This window comes from Nanorana parkeri, unplaced genomic scaffold (assembly GCF_000935625.1).
Source record: "Nanorana parkeri isolate BGI_ZX_2015 unplaced genomic scaffold, ASM93562v1 scaffold452, whole genome shotgun sequence".
Classification (NCBI taxonomy): Eukaryota; Metazoa; Chordata; class Amphibia; order Anura; family Dicroglossidae; genus Nanorana; species Nanorana parkeri.
The window spans coordinates 914,367-931,428 of NW_017306720.1; the positions used below are offsets into that span (position 1 = coordinate 914,367).

Genomic DNA, 17,062 nt, shown 5'->3' on the forward strand with positions numbered 1-17,062 from the left:
AAAAAAAAATTTATTTATTTTTTATAAACCTTTAAAATTTTTATATTTTAGTCTTATTAAATATTTTTTACTTTACTTTAGATTGAGAACACAGAGTCCTCAATCTCTTTTTTTGCATCCCGTTATAAATGAACAGGAATCCTCCATACTGAGTGTTCCTGTTCATTCATGACATGTGGACATAGTGTGTTTACTATATCCTCAATCATGAATGAACAGGAGGTGATGTAGATCACTTCCCATTCAGTCATAATTGGGGGCACAGTAAACATACTCTGTCCTCAATTATTTACACTCAGCGATCATTGAGTGCATGTACTCGCTCTCCTTCCTGTCACAGGAGGCCGAGCGAGAGGTGCAGGGAGGAGAGCTCGATCTGAGAGATGACTCCTCCCCACACCACCAGCTGGCCTCCTGTGACAGCACTGGCCGTCTCCGCCCACACGGCCGCTCTCCTGACCTGTAACAGAAGGCTGAGCAGTGCGTGGAGGAGAGACGCCAGACTGAAGAAATATCAGAATACTTCCCACAGAGTACTTCCAGGGATTAATTTGTTTTGCCTTCCACCAGGCAAAGTATACTTTCCAAGTGTGATGCTAGACTTTGGGTGATGTGGACTTTCTGGCTTTTATAAGCATAGTAATTACCGAAAATATAAATGTGCACTGTGTAAAGCACTGCAGAAATTGTCAGCGCTATATAAATACCAATAATAAATAAATATCACTGTAGGCAGCAGCAAGGACAAAGCAAGATAGGACCGCGTAACCCTTGCAAACAGAGCTATAATTGGAATCTAACCCCACGCAGAAAAAATGGGAAGAGATGGTGTAGGGCGTCTGCACTTATTTCTTTAGTGTGTTAGACCTTTCAGGCAAAAACAATGTTGAGAGAGAAATTAATAGTGCTCCATGTTTATTTAAGGTTAAGTCCAAAGACTTGCCAAAGTTGTAGGCTGAAGAGCACATGGAGGAAAATAAGCACAGTACTTGGGTGCCCGAGGTACCCAACCATTTGCAGAACCCAGTAATCAATACCACAGGCTAGAAATGTTTTTGGCCCAGTCCAAACTTCCAAGGGAACCATCAGACTGGGTCATACAAGAAGCTGTGCCACAAGAAGCGTGCGCTCTGCTCTGTATGAAGAGTGCTGCAAGCAGAGCCCAGTGATTGAGGATCACATTACAGGCTGGTGCAGCAACCTTTGACCTGGCGTTGTTGAGGAATAGCTGATCCAGATAGTTACATAGGAGCGCAGTAGCAGATTGATGAAGACTTAATTGCATCTCGTTAAAAGAAAACCCACAGTAAATGTCTAATGTAATTTAAAAAAAAAAGACATCCATCCTCCTGGCACAGTAGCAAAAAAAAAACCTGAAGCATGATAGGAGTGGGATTAAGGTTATACCTGGCTGGGCAATGGCTTTTTTTGTTTGCCAGTGTCAAATTCCTCCTGTAGATGATACATACATTTCCCCCCAGGTTTTATAGCTTGCCTTTTCACAGATCTTTTAATAAAGTCAGCACTAAAAAAATTAAAAGGAAAAAAATAAATAAGTTAGGTACTTACATTGTTCCTGTTAAAGGCATTTTCATCTAGCTTCTCCACAGCCAATATAGTTTTAATAGGAATACGAAACATTGGATCTTTATCTGTCAATGACAAAGAATTACTAGATGAAAAACCTAACCAAAATAATGATTTATTATCCAGTTCTTTTACACTGAAGTAGTAAAGCCAAACAACAATCTACGTTCCGTTTTTATAACTTCTAATGAAAGTAACCTTACTACACAGCCCTGGAGGCTGCACAGCAACATGCTGAGAGGAGTTTTAATTTTCTGTTGTAGATACAACAGGAAGCAAGTGGAGATCACGCCAAATTAAGGGAAATCCTCTCACACAGTGGTAACTAAAACAGGTGTCCTAATTGGAATAATTTCCACCTTAGTTCTGTTCTATAGGACTTAAACTTTTTGGTCTTTCTCCACAGTCCAGTGACAATGGTAACGGAGATTAATCAGGACACGGTGTCGGCTTTAGATACACTAACTTTTTTGTGACACCGATCAACGAAAATAGACAAGTCAAATGTAAAAAATTCCACCAGGATTCACTGTTCTATGGCAATAAAACATGAAAACCTTTTTAGGAACTATTAGCTGTTGTAGATGGCCAGCTTGTGGACCCTTGCAGCGATATCACATTCACCTTTCTGCTTGTGGTATGAAAATTCTCGACTTGTAAGTGAAAACCAGCGCTTCTTAAAATTCTTTTTTCCAATACGGGTTCGACCTTGGGCACGTTTTTGCATCTCTCTGAAAATACACACAAAAAAAAAAGTTAACCAAGTGACATTTTACGGTTCTTCTGAGTACCAGCTTTCTGTTCCGCAAATTCAAACTGCGAATAAATTATTCTTACCCATCTTTTAGGATAACAGACTCACTCATTCCACTTGGCTCTTTACTTTCAGTCGATGATATTTCCTCTAAGAACTAGACAGAAGAGTAGTAAGTGTCAAAAAGAGAATTTTATAAAGGGAACGCTTTAGCCACGCAAACATGCACAACCATCCTTATAGCATTAGACAGGTTTTCATCTAAAAGGAAACTCATGACAAAACCAATACGTTTTTAATGGTTAGTTTTGGGCGTTGCCTGTAACTCTTCAGCGTCTTAATTCTGTCCAAGACTCCATTAATGAGATTTAGCAAGGGTAATTTGTGGCTCATTCCCCTCCTCCAGACTATCATCACTCTCTTGTATTCTGACTCCACAATTGGTTGTTTATTCTACATTATGCAGTCTCTCAGGGAAATCACACATGAGGAAATGTATATAAATCACATCAATGTGCATATTCCATCATATTTAACTGAAGGGTACATAAGTTGGGGATTCACTTCGGAGACCACTGTAATCACTGCTGTCATTGGTATTTGAATTATAAAAAGAAATGAAGAGGGTAGGGTAGAGGTGATCTCACTATATTCTCCCACACAGGGCAGAGGAACTCTGTAGACTCTCTCACTCTTTTGGTCTATCAGAACTAGTGGTATAACAGTGATTGGAGTTGGAGCCACACGTAGGGCCAGTTTAGAGAGTAAACAATGTTTAGCAAGTTTACTCACTTTCATAAATGCATTTATTTTTTAAATAACGTAAAAAAATAAGTTTAGGTCACACTAATAAGTACATTGTATAACATGCAGAAAATCTAATTTTTTTTAGAAAATCTGGTTTTCCCAAACTCATATCTGACTAAATTGCGTAAACATCTCTTGACTTTCCCAAATCCTTTGTTTTCCACTTCTAACCCAAAAGACTGCCTGTTCTAGTGATCAGACTTCCAAGAACCACTTTCTACTGCCATCATGATCACAGGCCTCAGCATTTCACATGGAAGTCTATACCCGTTTCTGTAACTTAGACCTACCAAAATGTATTTTAAAGGATTAATTTACTGTATGCAGTCATCAATCTGCAGTCTAATGAAGCCACAACTGAGACACTACCTGTTCTGTGGAAAATCTCACGTACAGGTACATAAAAAGGATGCAACAACCCAATAATATGAACGGAGAGTGATTATTACAAAACATCAAGATCCACAAACCTTTTTAACATCAGCTGTGTAGGTTTCTTCTTCAAACATCTTGTAGAAATCACACATGAATGGCTCTTTGAAGCTAGACTGCATAAGCAGAGCAGAACGTTATCTAAGGTATTTTACAAATCATGTTCACAAACAGACAAAGCCAACACAAAAAGAAACTTACAGTTTTGCTTTTTGATAAATTGCCCACACACCCAAGGGTTTGGATGGTTTTGGAAACGAGAGTCAAAATACGTGATGTTGCTGGATCCTAAAATAAGGATAAAAAAGTGTGGCAAGTTACCTCTCACAGAAAAAAAACACATTTTCTCCAGGTAACGGTACTAAACTGAGCTGGGACTGAACTTCCATCAATCTTGTGTTCTACAAATCGCTGACCAGGGGTAGGTCACTACCAAAAAAAGGATTGCTTATAGTAAGTTATAAATAGTAACACAATCAATAATCTTATAGGTATACTAAAGTGATAATAAACTCAGGAGTTAAATCTTAATGCATTCAGGTACCCTGACTATTAACAAAAATGTAGCAAGGCTATAGAGCCTCAAATCATCTCTGAATTGGTGCTGACACTGTCCTTCCTTCTGGAGGGTGGCTACTTTTGTTTCCCATGGTCCCTGTGTGTGTTGTCAAGTAGCCACCGCTGCAAGCTCGCTCCCGGGATGGACTGCAAGCTCACATTTAGTTTAATACTTTCTATAGAGATTGTAGTCCATCACAGGAGCGAGCTTAGAGCAGTGGCTACTTTATAACACGCATAGGGAGATGGGGAACAAATGTAGCACAAATTCAGAGATGATTTGAGGATCTACAGCCGAGTGATACACACATAAGATATGATTATGTTAATAGCGAAGGTACTTGAATGTAGTTTTAACTTCTGAGTTTAGTGTCACTTTAATAGAAGAATAGAATTTTTTTGTCCTACCAGAAAAATACATTTTGGGCACACATCACAGGACACAGGGAGCTAATTGTTCTACAGATGGGTTATGCAGCTACCTTTAGGTGATTGGGCACTAGCAAATCAATCAAAGCTGTAGGTTAGCCCTGTATAACTCCTCCCACTCCTCCTCAGTTTTGTAACAAGCAGTACAAGAGGGGAGGGTCCTGTGAAATATTTCAAGAAAGAGATTGTACAGGCAAGACAAAAACCCTTTTTTCTCTATTCGTACATCACAGAAACCTAATTCTTCTACAGATGAAACATCCAAAAGTGGTTCAACTGAGGAGCAGGCAACACATCAAACTAAGGCTAAAAAGTTTGTGAAAACAACAACTAACCCCAACAATGAACCATAACAGAAGGGGCTCACATACCAGAGGGCCACTGGAAAAATCTGGTGGTTGAAGCTAGCAAGCGAGGTCTGAACATCCACCTGATAAAACTTTGCAAAAATGTGGACCAGAGGACTAGGTGGCAACCTTGCAGATTTAGGAAACCGAAGCCCGATGGTGGAAGGCCCAAGAACTAACACTTCTAGAAGAGTGAATCTTAATCCAAAAGGGGGAACTTTACCCTTCAACCCGAGTGATAGTTTGCTGAATCCACCTGGCAATAGCAGAATAAAGAAGAGGGGGTCAGACTTGCGGATGTAAGCTGTAGCAGAGAGGTAAATTTGAACAGTCCAAACTACATTCAAACAATGTAGGGAAACTTCTTTAGGATGTTTTGGTGCAGAACAGAAAGACGGTAAAACAATGTCTAGTTAAAGGAGAACTATGGGGTAAATGTTTTTCCCCATAGTTCTCCTAAGGGTCACTGGAGGACACAAAGGCATTTGATACGGTACCACACAGGCGCTTGCTACACAAGCTGAGAGCTATGGGCATAGATGAGGTGGTGTCTACGTGGATAGAGAACTGGCTACGGGAATGTGTCCAGAGGGTGTCTGTAAATGGCGCCTTTTCAGACTGGGCTAGTGTAATGAGCGGTGTGCCTCAGGGTTCTGTGCTGGGTCCCATATTGTTCAACTTATTTATTAATGACATCGGGGAGGGTGTTAACAGCGATATTTCCGTGTTTGCGGATGACACCAAAATTGGGAGGGTAATAGACACGGACTTAGACATTATAACATTACAGGAGGACCTGGATAAATTAGGGGAGTGGGCAACAATGTGGCAGATGAGGTTTAATGTCGATAAATGCAAAGTAATGCACTTTGGAATTAAAAATAAACAAATGGGTTATTGAGTGAAAATCACTCACCTCATAGTTCTCCTTTAAGGTAAGAGGCAGAGACCACCTTAGAAAGAAAGGAACTCTTAGGCTTAAGCACTACTTGCCCTGTACAAGTCAAGGCCGCCAACTCAAACAACTGGCAGATGTAATGGTAATGAGAAAGGCAATCTTGTGAGTAAGTAGGGTCCGTGGGATAATCACTTCAGGAATGCAACCTCCTTGCTTCATGCCAAGCAAAATAAGCCTGCCAGGAATTATGCTAGACCTTGCAAGAGGTTGACTTCCTAGCTTTTAAAGCGCAGGGGTTGCAGATTCCAAGAGGCCTCTGTCCTTCAACAGTCTCCTGGGTCAGTTCAGAGCAATGACGATCACCGGAATGCCCTTTGACACGATCCTGCAAAAGAGGGCAAGGTAAGAGTCTCAGTGGAGGGAAGACATAGATCAGGCTGAACTAATCCCAAGGAGACACCAAAGGATCTACTGCACAGGTCCGGGGACCCCTGGTCCCTGCGATAAACCTGTCCAGTGTTCACCTTTGAGCCTGCACACCAGGAGCTCAACCTCTGGTGTTCCACACATGCAACAAAGGTCCCGAAACACCTCTGGATGAAGAGGCCAGTCTCCAGAATCCGACGGAGGTGGCCAATTTTCTACTCCTGGGATGAGCACAATGGATAGGTTGAGATATGAAGTTCTGCCCAGAACAGGAGTAGGTCCACTTGAGCTGCACGGCTTTGTGTGCCTACCTGATAGCCAATGTAAGCCACAACCAACAGGTCATTAACTGACTGAATCCTGATTGGGTAGCCCTGTAACTGGGGGGGGGGTCCACCGTTGAAGGGACAACCGAATGGCCCTGAGCTCCAAGATGTTGATTGGCAGATGAGATTCCTCGATAAGGTCCCTTGAATTGAAAAGTTCCCCAGGATTCCTTCACAGCCTGACAGGCTGGTATCTATCGTGAGCACCTTGCAAACCCGCGGGAGGAAGGACTTCCCCGATTCCAACAACGGGTTGGAAATCCACCATGTTAGTGCAAATTTTGTCTTGATGGGCCAGTGAATGTGGAGATCCAGGAAATGAGTCTGTTTGTCCCAAGCAGCCAAGACAGGGTTTGTAGCATCCATTGAATGTTGGATTACAAGGCTTCTGCCAACTGTTCTCGGAGAAGAAGGTCATCCAGGTACCTACTAAGGGGATACCTGAGACTAAAGCAGAGCTAACACAGGGGACAGCACCTTGGTGAAGACCTGAGATGCAGTGGACAAACCAAATGGAAGGGCAACAAACTGGTAGCAATGATGAGCAAGGAAAATGGGGATGTGCAAACATGGATCCTTGATGTCCGTGGACGCCAGAAAATTTAACGTATGAATGGAGCTGATGGCAGAGTGGGTAGATTCTGGACTCACAGGAACCCACTGAGGATCTTCAGATCAAAAATGGGAGTGGTACTCCCTTTGTGCTTTGGGAAGAGTGGAATAAAACCTCTAGGACTTTTCTGACTCCACCACAGGTACCCCTTGGGAAAGGCACTGACCTAAAGCAGTGAGAAGATCCGACTGGCAAGGAGTGAAACTCCAACTTGTAACCCCTGGTTATGACACTCTAGACCTGAGAAGGCTCACAGACATCCCCCACTTGTAAAAGTGGGAGCACTCCTTCAAAATAAAGAGGTCTTGTTCCTAGTTTCAGTTGGCTTGGAGGGCCAGGACCTATAACAGAAGCTGAGAGCCTGATTTGGATCCAGAGGCTTGGGAGGGATGAAAGGAACCCTTCTTGAAGGAGGGAACAGAGGATTTTGCTGCTCAAGGCTTTGAATTCAGTGTCTTAAGCACACTGAACACCAGGCTGTCTATCTTTCAGTGGGGTCTAGGTACGCCAAGGCTCTTCTGAAGAGAAAACTGATCCAGATAGCTGCTGTTAGGTGCGTCAGTGGCTGTGAGCAGCATTTGGAGAAACTTCTTAAATTAGTCTTTAGAAGGAAAGTGCAGGAAATCATGTACTTCTTTCAGAGCAGAGAGGTGGTGTTCATCACCTAAGGACACTGGCAAAAAAACTAAGATGGATTGGGAGGGGTTATACAGGGCTGTCCTACAGCTTTGATTGATTTGCCAATGTACAGAGTACATTGAAAGTAGCTGCTTAAACCCATCCATAGTAGAATGAGTCCTGTAATGCATGATCAAGAAATGGAGTTTTAGTTTGTCCCATCGTTACAGTGTGATACAGATATTGCATGTTGTACAAGATTTTGGAGGGTACAGATAAAAAGTGTTTTTTCATTCCAAATAAAAACTTTACTTTGAAAGTAAAAGAAAGAAAAAATATATATTGGTGTTGGACCTCAAGGTAATGGCTGCATGGAATGGAGCTGTTCTGTAAGGTTCCATACTAATAACAGCGGTTGTGGGACTGTGGACATAAATTGGTAATGCACACTACCCCTGGCTTCTCTGAACACTCACACCAGTTCTGGCACTTCGCATTACCCCAACCAGGCCCTTCCCCTGGCTTCCCTGAAAACTGCTCCCAGCTACCTTGAGGGTTGAAACCAGCTCTGGCAGTCATCAGCAGCAGTGTCCTGTGCAGGCCACCAATGTATGCATGCAGTAAGCCATCTACAGCTGCAATAGTCCTTCCCTGCAGACGACTCCCCTCTTGCCCTTCTTAAAAGACTGGAGATGCTTCCCGCCCATATAGTCAGCACAAAGCAGAATGACATCAAAGTAGGGAGGAGGGAGACAGGGCAGCCACGTACTGGGTGCTTTGTATGCAGACAAGGAACAGAGCCTGAGACAAGGCTGACTGAGCGGGGAATGTTGCAACCTGATACAGCCCTAGCCCTGACCTTTTCTCCATGGTCTCACTGGGTTAATCCAGTTTGACTGACTAATGTGCAGGCAGCGCTCAGGTAACACCAACTTATTTTAGTGTGTCGCAGTAGAACCAAGAACACATACTGCCTGCCATCATACCCTCCGCATTTCTCTCCTGCACATACTGCCATACCCTCTGCACTCTCCTCCTGTACATTCTACCTGGTATTATACTCTTCAAAGTTCTCTTCTACATGTACTGTCCAATGTCATACCCTCCACATTTTTCCTTTGCACATACTACCTGCTGCCATACCCTCCTCACTTCTCTCCTGCACATACTGCCTGCTGCGATACCCTCCACACTTATCTCCTGCACATACAGTGTATCGTCATACTAACCTCTCCACTCCTTTCCTGCACATACTGCCTCATGCCATTCTCTCCTGCACATACTGCCTGCTGTCTTATCCTACACACTCCTCTCCAGCACATATTATCAGAGGCCATACCTCCTTTACATATTGCCTGCTGTCATGCCTTCCACACTCCTCTTGTTCACACTGTGTCAACTGCCATACTCTCTGCACTCCTCTGCTGCACATATTGCCCCATACTCTGCTCTCTTCTCTCCTACATATACTGCCTGTTGTCATGTACTCTGCACTTCTCTTCTGCAGGTTTTGTCCATTGTCATACTAAACTCTCCACTCCTTTCTGGCACATAATGCTTGCTGTCATACTCTTCACATTCTTCTTCTGCACAAATTCTCCACTGTCATCCCCTCCGCACTCCTCTACTGCACATGCTGCCTGCTGTCATACCCTCCACACTCCTATCAACATGCTGCCTGTTGTGATAACCTCCACACTCATCTCTTGCACATTCTACCCACTGTCATACCCTCCACACTCCCCTCCTGCACATACAGGCTGTCATCATACCTTCCACACTCCTCTCCTACATACTTGCCTACTGTCATACCCTCCACACTTCTCTTCTGCACAAACTTACCTGCTGTCCTACCCTCTGCACTCTTCTCCTCCACATATTTCCCACTATCATACCCTTCACACTACCTGCTCTCATACTCTGCACTTCTCACCTGCGCATCTTACTAAGGGCAGGTTCACACCATTTTCCAGACCAGATCTGGTTTGGAAAATGGTGTGAACCTACCCGTAAATCTAGTGGGACGGACTGCGCTGGTGTGAACAGAGGCCAGAAATAGCACAGGGATACATTAGGATGCATGTTGGGTCCGGATACAATCTGGACTGGTCTGGAGATGATCTGGATGTGGTGTGAATGGGCCCTAAAACATTTCTTCAACATTGTTCCTTTTTTTTTTAAAATCAAAACTTCCATAAAAACATGATATACACCAGGGCTCAAAATTTCAAGTCCTGAGCTACTAGCCAGGCCTTAAGAGTTACTCGCCACCAGTCGCCCCACCTGACCCCTACCGTGCCCCGCCCTTAACTCCGCCAGGTCAGTGGTGTGACACAGAGAACAGAGATACCCTGATATACACTATATTGCCAAAAGTATTGGGACGCCTGCCTTTACACGCACAGGAACTTTAATGGCATCCCAGTCTTAGTCGTAGGGTTCAATATTGAGCTGGCCCACCCTTTGCCGCTAGAACAGCTTCAACTCTTCTGGGAAGGCGTCCACAAGGTTTAGGAGTGTGTCTATGGGAATGTTTGACCATTGATGCGGAATTGCAATTAGTATGCTGATGCCTTAAGAGTTCCCTTCACTGGAACTAAGGGGCCAAGCCTAACCCCTGAAAAACAACCACACACCATAATCCCCCCTCCACCAAACTCTACACTTGGCACAATTCAGTCAGGCAAGTACCGCTCTCCTGGCAACCGCCAAACCCAGACACGTCCATCAGATTGCCAGACAGAGAAGTGTGATTCGTCACTCCAGAGCACACGTCTCCACTACTCTAGAGTCCAGTGGTGGTGTGCTTTACACCACGGCATCCGACGCTTTGCATTGCACTTGGTGATGTAAGGCTTGGATGCAGTTGCTCGGCCATGGAAACCCATTCCATGAAGCTCTCTACACACTGTTGTTGTGCCAATCTGAAGGCCACACGAAGTTTGGAGGTCTGTAGCTATTGACTCTGCAGACAGTTGGTGACTTCTGTGCACTGTGTACTTCAGCATGCTCTGGCCCCGCTCTGTCATTTTATGTGGCCTAACCACTTCGTGGCTGAGTTGCTGTTGTTCCCAGTTGCTTCCACTTTGTTAGAATACCAATAACAGTTGACCGCGGAATATTTAGTAGCAAGGAAATTTCACTGATGGACCTATTGTACAGGTGACAACCTATTACAGTACCACACTTGAATTCACTGAGCTCCTGAGAGCGACCCATTCTTTCACAAATGTTTGTAGAAGCGTCTGCATGCCTAGGTGCTTGATTTTGTACACCTGTGGCCATGGAGGTGATTGGAACACCTGAATCCAATGATTTGAAGGGGTGTCCCAATACTTTTGGCAATATAGTGTATATTGCAGAGCCTTCCAAAGTATATACTGAATTTCGCTCCCTTTAGAATACAAACCCCGTTAGTAGGCAAAATCTGTTGATAAACTAGCAAGTGCTTCAATGAAAAGGTCTTGGTACATGACTTCTGCTTCCTGTCAGCATATATAGTCCTCCTTTCCTCAGTAGGAACAAGTGCACAGTATCTCCAAGAATAACTGTGTATAAGACCTCATAAATAAATTATCTGCATTCAGGGAGTCCAGCTATGAAAATGGTAAAGGAGAAACAAAAACATCCCTGTGCGCATATGCGCTCTAAACAAAGATGTACCAAAAAAAGAAACTTGTCTTTTCTTGGGATATGGTCATTTATATAAAAGATATTTATATACAGTATTATATAATACTAAAGTACTAAATTGTAGTCACTGAGCTTGCATTAATGACAGCAGCCTCGTTTATATTTTACCAACAATGTCACCCTCACAAAAAACAGTCTAATATATACAGTCACTAATAAACTCCTTCTGTAATATCCTTTATGAAGCTTCTTGTTCTAACAATAAAAAAACATCAACTTTGGCAATAGTATAAATTGCTCTCCTGTGTCACTCTTGATGTGGCCTTGCAGTGCTTTTGGTCAATTCTGTTGCTGCAGTTGAAAGTGCAAAACTATCCACAGAGAGGTCCTTGTCTAGTCCAAGCCTGGTTCATGGAGGGCTCATGGCTTGGCATGTAAACCTTGGGAGTATATTCTTATACATAGACACTAAGTGACAAAGTCTCTTTAAATCCTTATTATAGGTTTTCTAATTTTTTTAATAAACTTGTTATAAAACACTGGAAAAGAGTTTGTTTGTCAAGTTTTTTGTTCTGTCTTCCAACCCCATTAAGGAGATTTTCACTTACCTCCTGATCTTATGATATCTATACAATAAATTGGCGTGGGGGAGCTTGTTGTTGGGACAGGAAGTGCTCAGATGTTATAACCCTTCGCCACTTTACCGAAAATTTGTATTTCTCTCGATTAAGTTTAAATTATCATTGGTGCTTGCGTTGACGTAGAGAAAACGTGAAGATTCTGTGGTAGCTTCATAATACAAGCACTGGAAATCAACCCGGTTACCCAAGAACAAATCCCTGGCCGTGCTTACAGCATCTGCCAAGGCTGCTCTTCCTACAGTTACACTCTACAATTAGGTTGAACATTACTCTTCTGGAGCCATGTAGAGTTTCTAAAGCAGCGCCAGCAAGTCTGCCTGAAAACAATCACACAATATAGCAGCAGAATTTTAGTACCAACTTCATCTTCTCCCAAACACTCCTGTCTTAAAGAGATCCTCTAAAAACAAAATGTATGAGTTTGGCTTAGAGACAATGGCACTCCAAATCATCCAATATGAATAACCTAAATGCATGATATTCAATGGAAGCACAGGTCAACTTACTGGGTGGTGGGATCTCAAGTGGAATATATGAGGGGACACAACGGCCACAGCAAAGAATCGGAGAAAGACAAAACTGCTGACTGCTGAATACTGTACATGAGGGTCATCTGCAGAGAGACATTAAGAAAATACAGATATAAAACCATGTCTTGAAGGATGTTAACCATATTGATTAGGAACCAAGTTATATCTGCATAGTGGTATACAAACCGTGCACTACAACACTTGCATTACTGAAAGGATTGAGTGCAACAAGAACACAACTCAGGAATGGGACATAGGGGTGTCTGAATAAATACAGGTGCCTTCTGATCCATCAAATAAGCTTTCATGACATCATACTAAAACTACAAAATGCATCAGAAAAAAAAACTACCAAGATTACATTAAAGCAGAAGTCTCATCATATCATGGTCTTCATGGGGTACAAAAGTAGCCCCCCTGCAGAAGGAAGGACAGTGTCCGCACCAATTCAGAGATGATTTGAGAATCTACAGCCGAGTGATACACACATAAGTTACATTTGTAATAGTTCGGGTACTTGAATGTATTTTTAAGATTAAACTCCTAAGTCTACTGTCACTTCAACTATTCTTTGTGAGCAATACGTTGATGAGGTAATGTTGCTCAATGTCATTCCCATAGTTTGTACCCTAAGGATAACCCACTCCACTTTAGAAGAGAAAACTTCACCTGCTAAAGATTTTTTTTAACTTAAAGTGACATTAAACCCTCAGATTTTTTAACATAAACCAATACTGTAATGTGTGCCTTACTGTAATCCATGGTTGTTTCCCTTCTCTTTGCTGCTCTTCCTTTTAAATCTGTATCTGTTCTCATGCTGGGCAGAACTTCTGTTTTGCAGCAGACTGCCTTGTCTCAGGAATGGATATATGGTGTCTGTGTATAGGTTTGTAACCTGAGCCAGCACTACAGGAAGAGGCACTGAGCTGCAAAGGGAAGTTCTCCCCAAGCATGAGAAGAGATACCGATTTAAAAGGAAGAGCAGCAAAGAGAAGGGAAACTACCATGGATTACAGTAAGGCACACGTTACAGTATTGGTTTATGTTAAAAATCTGAGGGTTTAATGTCACTTTAATAACAAGCTATAGATTTATGCTGCTCCATCTCAAATGAGAATGCAAATTTCAAAGCCTAACTCACAGTGGAATAGGTGATGCTAGGGAAAGCATGCAGAGCATCCTGGAATGAATAGGGGATTTTGGGACATGTGCCTAAAAGTGAACTAACCCTTTAAGCTTAGTACTAATAATGACAAAACGGGGTGAAGCTCTTTATCCGATTCTCATGCTTTCCTCCACATTTCCAAACCGCAGTAATTTTTCTAAGTTGCCCACTATCACCCTACCCAGCAGAGGTAATGAAGGGGCAATTCTTACTAGGGAAGTGCCGGACGGCCATGTGGCGCAGTGTAGAGAACAGGTCACACATCACAGTGGGGCAGCTCATGCTGGATTTGACTATACATGAGAAAACTTTGTCCACATAACTTCTCAGATTGTCCTGCAGAAAAGGCATAAAACAAACCATTGGAATTATGAGACTTTCACATATACAACACTGGGAAATAAATTATGCTGCATGGGGACTAAGATTTCAAGATGGGGTAGGTCACATTTGGAAACATGAGCAAGAAGATCTGCCCACTGCAGACACAATATTCTTGTAGTTTGGAACTGTAATTTCACTAGTATGTAATATAATATTTTGAGGCTCTGCAGATGATTAAATGTTTGCCCTCTGGTTAACCAGAGCCATTTTTTAAATTTCTTTGCACGCATTCAAATGCACATTTCAGGCCTGAACATTGTTTAAAACCCACAAACATGATATATTTTCTAAAAGCAGAGACCTTGGAGAATAAAAATGTGGTAGCTGCAATTTTCTACATCACATATTAGCACAACTGTTTAGTGTCTTTTTACTGAAAATTTGGTTATATTAAAGTTCATTTTTACTACACACACACACACACACACACTAAATATAATCCCCAATTTTTTGGTAAAATATAAAATAAAAGATGAGGTTGGGTCAGGTAAACAGATGCCAAGTCTTAAAACTGCTGGCCCCATGAAATGGCATCAAACCTTGGTATCAAAAATTGTCCACGACAATACGTTTAATTTATTCATTATTATTTTTTCTACACTTAAACTTTATTGCCATCACATAGGGACTGATAGCATAGTAGAAATGACAGGTCCTCTTTAAGGAGACATCAGGGGTCACCTGTAAACCCCAGTGCAACTGATGAAGCACGGATCGTGTTTTATCAGCTTCTTCCCTGGTCACAGTGGCTGGGTAATGACAGTTATGACCATTAAGTGACAAAATCTTCATCACTTCTGAGTTAATTCACAGGTTAACTGAACTCTCTATCCTGTTTTGTGTCCACAGGAGAGGCAGCAGAACCTGGAATACATGGCGGGGACAGTCGGCCGGGGATGAAGGGGGGTTAATTGGGTGACCTTATTCGAGAAGAGAAACTGGAGTAGAACCTGTAAACTTGTTTTGTCGTGAACGGCTGCATCTGGAGAGCAGTGCCATCATTCACAAAAGCACAAGCCAACAGCAACACCAGCTAGTTACTACACTAGTCTCTCTTGGAATAATACAGTGTTTAAATACAGTCCATGTTTCTATATACCGTAGTCATTTTCGTTTTACTTAATGCATTTCTGGCAATGCAGCCCACCACAACACACTGCACTACATTGTGCCGCAATGCATGAGTGTTGAAGCTGCATTGCCTTAGAACGTTTGCGTGCTATTCAAAATAAACAGAGGGGTGTGAATGGACCCTTCTGGATTGTTAGCCAAAGTTGCTTCTTAAAACATCAATATGTACAATGAATATAATCTGCTGTATTAAATACGAGGAATGGCCTGGTAATCTAGGATGCATTACTAGCCTTCAATACTAGAGAACCATTAAATCCAACAGCCGTCTGTAAAACATAGCTGGAGCACCTGTGTTTTAGAACGAGGTAGCATTTACAAGCATTTGCTGACATGAAAACACTTATACAATTAGTCTGATCCTTTTGAGGTTTACTGCCTTGTACTTATTATTTCTCAAGCAACCTAAATACTGCCCTCTACTGGCTAGCATTTTAATTCCACTGTGTGAATAGCTGGAGATAGTGTAAAACTCCCAATACATTAATTTGATTATTTTCATAAACTAGATAATGTAAGGAATGAAGTGTCATCTGTGAATATGCAATGGTTTCAGGAGGTAATCACAATAAATATTATTTAAAATAAAAGGTGGAACAGTGGGCAGGTACATTTTCTAACAGTTAAATTCCTTTCCTAAAGAAAACTGCTGTAATTTTCTCTTTTGCACAATATTCATGCCCGGTGTTTGGGGGAAAATTCAGGACTAAACTCTGTGCACCACCTGTTAATGTATGTAAGTGCTTAACGCTTTGAAGTGGGGATTCTGACACAAGAGGCAGGTGTAGTACACAAATACCTGGCAAAACCTGGATAGAGGTTTAAGAAGAGATTTAGTTTTAGTTATATTTTAATCATCTGAATTGTTCTGGTTTAAGTCGACTAAATATCATAAGATTTTAGTCAACTAAATCTACAGTAGATGTACGGTAGTCTAATAAAATCTAGTGGGTTTAGTTAAAGAGTAATGTAAGAATTTCCCTAGAATTTCCAATCTCATTATACTGTACATTCCTGGAGTAAACCTCTTTTAGCCTGCTATTATTAATGGTATTAAGGTTTGAACATGCAATACAGACACAGATTTACCTGTTGTGCCATATAACATGTCTATCTTAAAATTAGATTAAACCAAGTCTTATAAATATTGGAGTATTTTCAACCAAGGACCAGTAATTAGATCTGCATTGGTTATAACAACTTGCAAATGACATTCTTCATTCTTTCAAGCAGAAGTGCAACTCTAAAATATTAAAATTAAAAACTATATTGGCTGTAATGCCATTGCACATGTTACCTATTAGCCATCCATTCAGGATGGAATCGGAACTGGAAGTCCAAACAGATAAGTTCTGATCGGATCTCTTCCCAAATTGTCTCTCCCTAACATTTTAGTCTAGCTTTATTTAGTCGACTGAAACGTCAATATATTTTCGTTATAGTTTTAGTCATCATAACTTAGTTTTTATTTAGTTTTAGTGTTTTTAGTGTTTAGTGTTAGAAATAGTGTTGTTGACGAAAACTATGACGAAAATGATATGTCGACGAAATTAGCACTATGTTAGATGTTGTAAGAGGTATCTGTGCTCCTATGATGGATTAGGCTATGAATGCCAAAGGGGGAACAAGCCTGAAAAAATAACCAGCTGCATACGCTGTTTTTGGATGCTCTAAAGGTGAATAAAGGAACATAAATATGCATTATTTCACCAGCTACATGTTCTGTGTATTAACCTTAAAGCGGGGACAATAGTATGTGGAAAATAAAAGAATTTATATATGA

General features: G+C 41.7%; 1 protein-coding gene across 1 annotated transcript in view; it reads right to left on the bottom strand.

Annotated features, from left to right (window-relative positions):
• RASA2 (RAS p21 protein activator 2) overlaps nt 1-17,062 on the bottom strand; it is a 118,748-nt gene that overhangs the window by 9,504 nt on the left and 92,182 nt on the right. Inside the window, exons 14-20 of the mRNA XM_018560360.1 lie at nt 13,977-14,100; nt 12,576-12,682; nt 3,782-3,868; nt 3,619-3,696; nt 2,425-2,498; nt 2,212-2,318; nt 1,570-1,652 (exon numbers count right to left, since the gene is read on the bottom strand). Of these exons, the coding sequence (XP_018415862.1) occupies nt 1,570-1,652; nt 2,212-2,318; nt 2,425-2,498; nt 3,619-3,696; nt 3,782-3,868; nt 12,576-12,682; nt 13,977-14,100 (660 nt within the window). The remainder of the gene's footprint in view (nt 1-1,569; nt 1,653-2,211; nt 2,319-2,424; nt 2,499-3,618; nt 3,697-3,781; nt 3,869-12,575; nt 12,683-13,976; nt 14,101-17,062) is intronic.